Source organism: Pyrus communis, chromosome 15 (genome assembly GCF_041283825.1).
Source record: "Pyrus communis isolate YQ-2024b chromosome 15, ASM4128382v1, whole genome shotgun sequence".
In the NCBI taxonomy this organism is placed as follows: domain Eukaryota; kingdom Viridiplantae; phylum Streptophyta; class Magnoliopsida; order Rosales; family Rosaceae; genus Pyrus; species Pyrus communis.
In genome coordinates this window covers 5,425,937-5,432,061 of record NC_142579.1, presented here as the reverse complement: position 1 = coordinate 5,432,061, position 6,125 = coordinate 5,425,937, and the positions used below count along the sequence as shown (strand labels likewise).

The 6,125-nt window shown below is 37.9% G+C and overlaps 1 protein-coding gene and 1 pseudogene across 1 annotated transcript; one reads left to right on the top strand and one right to left on the bottom strand.

Annotated features, from left to right (window-relative positions):
- Positions 1 to 1,305: 1,305 nt before the first annotated feature.
- LOC148690420 (uncharacterized) lies at positions 1,306 to 2,328 on the top strand (annotated as a pseudogene).
- A 709-nt stretch (positions 2,329 to 3,037) lies between these two features.
- LOC137710745 (bet1-like protein At4g14600) lies at positions 3,038 to 5,869 on the bottom strand. The gene is made up of 5 exons (XM_068449867.2): positions 5,730 to 5,869; positions 4,839 to 4,995; positions 4,641 to 4,764; positions 3,807 to 3,863; positions 3,038 to 3,485 (listed from the first exon to the last, which is right to left on the bottom strand). Exons 2-5 carry the CDS (start codon positions 4,874 to 4,876, stop codon positions 3,327 to 3,329), a joined length of 378 nt encoding a protein of 125 aa, XP_068305968.1. The 5' UTR covers positions 4,877 to 4,995; positions 5,730 to 5,869; the 3' UTR covers positions 3,038 to 3,326.
- Positions 5,870 to 6,125: the final 256 nt, after the last annotated feature.

The following is a 6,125-nucleotide window of genomic DNA, read 5'->3' as shown; positions in this document are numbered from 1 at the left end:
TTTTTTTACTTAAAAGCCTTCAATGACAAAGATTTCACTACACTACTTATTACGTCAAACATTCCTCTTTCTACTTCTGCTGACTCTCGTGCGGATAGAAATGGAGGTCGGGATTCCCGCATCACCGCGACAATTCAATGAGCGAGACTTGCACTCAATAGTAGAACAATGAAAGCAGTAATGGCACTCCCCATACTTAGATGGTCCGGCTACAGATGGTTCTCCATTTTCTCTTGATTTGCTTGCTCGAGGAAATGTATTATGATTCCCCTTTCTTTTTATTAGTTTTAGGGTTGGGTTTGAGAATTGGAGAAAAAGAGAGATACTTACAGGGTTGGTTGGCCTTACTCTGTCTAGAGGAAGCATTGGTAGGGATTTAGAGGACCTTGATTAGATATTGATTAAGTGTTGCATGATCTCAGTTAGCTTCACTTGGGGTTTCCTTCACATGAAATGCAATGAAATCTTATGGTTGTTATGAAATGAAATATTATATTGTTTGATTTCGAAGAATGTGCCAAGTAGATAAATAAACCAATGGATGAGATTGAGATTAGATAATCCAATTCAATGGTTGTTATGAAAAGAAATCTTATCTTGTTAGATTTTAGATCAAAACAAACCAACATATGAGATTAAGATAAGAGAACCTAATCTAACGGTGCATAACTAGCATAAGTGATGAAATCTAACTTTGTCAAAATTTGAATATTTTTAGGTTGAAAAGTTCATAAAAAAATTAAGACAACATGTCCAAAAATCAACTTAAGAAAAGTTAAGACAAAAATAAATTTACTGCGTAATCAAATACTACATAGCTAAATATATAGCCCCATATAGAGTCTGAAATGCATATAGCCTCTCATTAAGAGAGATTATTTTATAGATCTCCAAAGATTCATCAGAACTCTAAATTGGTTATATTCATCATTTCTTCAGCCCAATATAAAACCCCTCATTGGGGATTTTCTAGCCAATCCTAAATATAATAACCTATCCTATCATGCCCTAAAAGTTTGTCACTCATGAGTAACACGGTCAGGCCGGCGGCGCCCCATCATGCAAAGAAGAAACGAACAAACTAATGTGTTGTTTTCGGTTAATCTTATTGCCTATCCATAAATATAACCACACGATTGTATGCATATCTACCGTTGACCCCAAATAATATAATCACACCCATTTGTTGCTATCTTAATATTTAAACAAAAAAAAAACCTCAATCTCGATGTCAAATTTTTATTTAAATTTCTTAAATCCTCTCGATGTGCCCTTTCTTGCCATTCACTTTGAACACAAGAAATTATGGAAGTGGAAAGCAAGGCCAAGCTATTCACAAAAAAGAAGAGGTTTTCTCACTCAACCATTCTCAGCACCATTTCCCTCTTCTCACTCTTTCTGATTCTTATCCTATTTCATGCACAACCCTCTCCTTCCTTCTCTCCTGCCTCAAAACCCCGAGACTCGAAACTCCGAAACTCGGTTACATTACTTCCTCTCAAAGACACAAGGTTTGCCAACACTGCAATGGAGGGAAACACTTGGTTCATGAGCTCCTTGAGTGACACATTTGAAGAAAATGAATCCGAATACCTTTATTTCCCTTCCGAGGCAACCAACGGAAGGCTACTGTCATCAAAGGGAACGACATAAAAGATGGCACCAAAAACTCATATGCCTTGGCATATCCTGATGGCTTACCATACTCCACCACGTTCTTGAAAGGCCTCGCGTTTGTGTCCGACACATTCTATGACTACGGAAACTTGTGGCACCGGTTAACTGCCATGATGCCTTTCTTCGGTTGGTCTATGACAAATGGATGCGCAAAGCCGGCAAGATTGGTACTTTTCCACTCGGGAGAGCTTAGAGTTGGAGAGAAAATGGGGTTGTGGATTCAGAATGTGATGCAAGCGAATTTCGGGCAAGTGCAGGTCGAAGAGTTCGAGAAGGGAGAAGAGCCTTATTGATTCGAGAAGGCGGTTGTGATGAGGCATAATGTTGGGAAAATGGGGAAGAAGAAGAAGCTTCAAGTGTCCGACTTGTTGAGATGTAAAGCAAGAGAGTTTTGTGGAATAAACCCTAATGGCAGACGCAGAGAGGTCAATGTGAGAGGGGAGCCAAGCATTAGGTTGACGTAGAGGACCAAGATCGTTCAAGAATCCGACGGCTGTAACTGCTGTGTTCTCAAGGGAGTGCGCGGCGGTGGATGGGTGCACGTTAAAGGTGGTTCCGTCTGAAGATCTGGATTTCTGTGTCAGGTTTGCTCTCTCTCTTCCTCCAGCAAGTTGTTTTCATTTCTTTATTCTGAAGAGCCAAAGTTCTTAAGGTTAAACATGTTGCGTTGACAATAATTAGGTGAACTTATGGGGTTGATGACAGGCATTTCCTATTTCAAAATATATTAGCTTTAATTGATAATTTAGTTTTGACTTAAGTATACGTGTTATGGATTAGCAAAAGTGGTCACGAAGATCGTGTTGTTATTACATGTATTGTGTGTTAAGTGAGTATTTCAAGTTAGAGGAGTATTAGTGTTAGTTATACGTAAATACGTGACATGCTCAGAAGAAGTCATGCGCCCATGTCCAATCTGACGCTAGGGCTTCCTGGTCGAAGTTTGTAGCTTAACATAACAAACTCGGTGTTCTTAAACGGGGTTAGACTAATGACAAACACAGACATCCTTGCATCCCCACATGGAGCCCAGCTAACAAACATGCTCTTCATGGATAGAAACAGTAGCATAAAGGAGTTTTTTCCCAAAGGATGGCTGGAGCTTGCTGGGATAGGTCAGTATGCTCATCACTGGATGGCCGATCAATCCGGTATGAAGCACCGGTGTGCTTGGTGGTATCCCTATGCCGAAAAAGAATGCCCGGAACCTAAAAACAACTCGAATGCTTTTTGTTTTACAAAGACGGCCGAGTCGGTCACAATGAAACCTACTTTGCAGAGTTGGCACGAACTGTCCTCAAACAAGTAAGAACAAGCAAGTTAGAACAAGACATCGAGAGTTCGCAGAGAGATTCAAACGTTTGCCAATGTAGCTAGCGAAAGGTTTCACTACTTTGTAACCATATATCTGTAACAAACATTTTATGACAAAAATTGCATCTTTTCGTTCTCAAATGGATCATTTCTCCCCTAGTGTTGCTCTAAGCACAGTACTTTGAGAAGCTCGAACCAAGATTGTAAAGATGTTCAACGTGTTTAGTAACATGAACATGTGGATAGCTTTACAATGAAACAAGTACTTATGTTGTCGAGGAAACCTCTTTTAGCCTTAGAAAACACATGTCTGGAAGGCACTAAGTATCCAATTTTCATCTGAACAGTTTGGACCAAAAGTATACCACGAAGAAACAAAGTAGTCCAAAAGCCACCACGTGGACGACATGGTTTGATCCACTCCGGATAATACTTCTGTTCAATCTCCTGACATTATTCTTCAACCCTGCTTGACCTTTCAACAGCGTCATATGCTGTAATCAAGACAGACAAAGATATAGGTTTCAGAAAGCTGTGTATATCCTCCCATCATACTGCAATTAAATTTCATTTCAGAAACTTCCTTTCCATCCACTAAAAAAATCCTAAAGTACAGGTAGGTTCTCCGATGATTGTTAAAAAATAAAAAAATAAATAAAAAAAAAAGTTTTTCTCTTGCAGTTTTCGATCTCTTTAAGTTCTTACTTGGCGTCAATTTTTTATTTTTCACCCAATTTTTTAATTTGCAGAAATCCTGTGTTGTTCCAAATAAAGTGAAATATGAAAGCAACAATGTCTAAAGTTTGATGGCATACCAGCTGATCCAGAAATTCATTCTGGAATTTTGCTTCCGTACCTATAACTTGAGCTACCTGCGCCAAAATAAGAGAACAGTATTAAATTTATTTGCAATCAAATTGCGGAAATCAATTTTACAGGTCATAATGCACCATAATTAGGCTATAAGATGAACTCTGAAACAAACAAATGTACAGAGGCAAGACATGAAATGAAAGCATTCGAATTTATGCAAAGCTGATTACTTTTATCAGACACCAAAAAAGAACAGGCTTCAATGACTAACTCCATTAGATATCCATAACCAAGCAAATAAATACTGTACAAGCCCATCCCCCATCAAACCCAGCACTTCCTTCTACAAAATTAATAGAGGAAACAGCACTGTACAGGGAATAGATACTTTAACAAGGTTCCATAAATACTCTATAATAATTTTAAGACAACGGCCGCAACACACAAATCTAACACCGGTCACTTCCAGATTGAGAAAAGAAATGCACTGCACTGAAGGCCTCCTCAGAGTAGAGGAATTATGTAATAAGCAAAAAATCAATAACCATGTAATAGGATCTACCAAATAACAGGTGCAATGCAAGTGAATAATTACGACTAAAAATCCAAATAAAAAACATATGGCTCACGCAGACCATTACATACTTCAGCTAATAGCAACAAAGACCGAAAGTGAAGTGCTAGAGCTTCGTAAAAGGGTTAGGTAACAGGAATACCAATAAAGTAACAAGGATGGGACCAAAACAATATATATAACATTAACATTTCCAAGTTGCACCAAGATGAATTCAAATGCCCAAACAAAATACAGAAACTAAAAAATTCGGAGTGCATACATTTTTCAATCTTCTCACTTGGTTGTGGAGGCCGTTGATATCTTCATCCAGGTCAGCATGCATCGGATCAATCCTCAACTGGATTTCATCCATGTTAGCCGCTGGTCTTGGGTTAAGACCCTCCCTGAAAAACCATCATTAATATATACATCAAACACAATCACACAAAATAGCAAATATGCGGTGTAAAATTAATACCTTGATCTATATGGAGCCGCATTTCCATAGCCTGCCATTAGAAACCCTAGAGTTCGAGTTTGGTGAGATGGCTTAAGCAATCGTCTTTTATTTCAAATTGAAAGGTGATTATGTTATCTCGATTATTGCCCACAGTTAGCTTGTGAGTCTCCAATACCTGGCCATAGAAAGGATTTTTGTTATAAACCATAATTTGAGGGAAATGAACTACCTCAAAATATAAGTTATTTATGAACATACTTCAGAGATTTATAATACGCCGAAATATTACGCACAACGAAGCTTTAAACAAAAAAGTAGTGGCTTTGAAAACCAATAATATAAAACTAAAGAATATTTTGATGGTTTAAGTGAATATCCTACTGATGCACACTCCTTTTCAATAAAATTCATATTGGGTCCGGGCAACAGAATCCGGACCCGAGGTTTCCGATCAAACCCTAACATATTTCATCAAAAGAATTAAGCTCTAAAAAAACTACCAATTTAAACTGCGGCATTGCCTGTTGAACCCAATAACAAAATCACAAAACTGAGAGAAAAGTCACGTAATTTCCTATACAACACAATCATAATTTGACTAAACAGAAAAGACAGACCCAAATTGGATGACTGAACCGACCCAAAACCTAATCTCCTATGGGAAACCCTAAATTCAACGTATTAGCCAAACAAAGGCTTAAAATTAGGGTCTGTTTCAATCCAATCTACACCAAAATTCCTAACCCAAACCGAACAAAAATTTCGAAAGTACTTCCCAAAATTGCAATACAATTGATAATTAATCACCACATTTATTCGAATTCGAAAACTGGCAAATCGAATCTGATCAAGCACGAAAATTCATACAATTTACAGAACAAGCGAAAGAAAAGAGGCGAATTGCAGTACCTTCGTCGGCGATTAAAATCGCAGGAAGCGAATGACGACAGCAGCGAGGTTCCTGAGACGAGTTGGAGGGGAGAGGAGGCGGCCAAAGAAATGGAGAAGAACCCCGCGTCAGCACAAGGAAGAAGTTTCAAATTTTTTATTTTTTTTGGTAAATGGCATTTCAAATATAATAGTGTTCGGCTGCTTACGTATCTCTACCAATCAACGTGTGACATGTGGTTTCCTTTTCTAAAGAATTAAATAGAGCTTGTCTCAAAACTATGATTAAATTAGAGTTTTAGTCCTAGAGAAAAGAGTAATGATACTCTTACTATCTAATTGTATCATCATTTATATCATCTTTTTAATAAAGATGGGATCCGCCAACGCATGTATAGAGATTGTAGAAATAAGTGG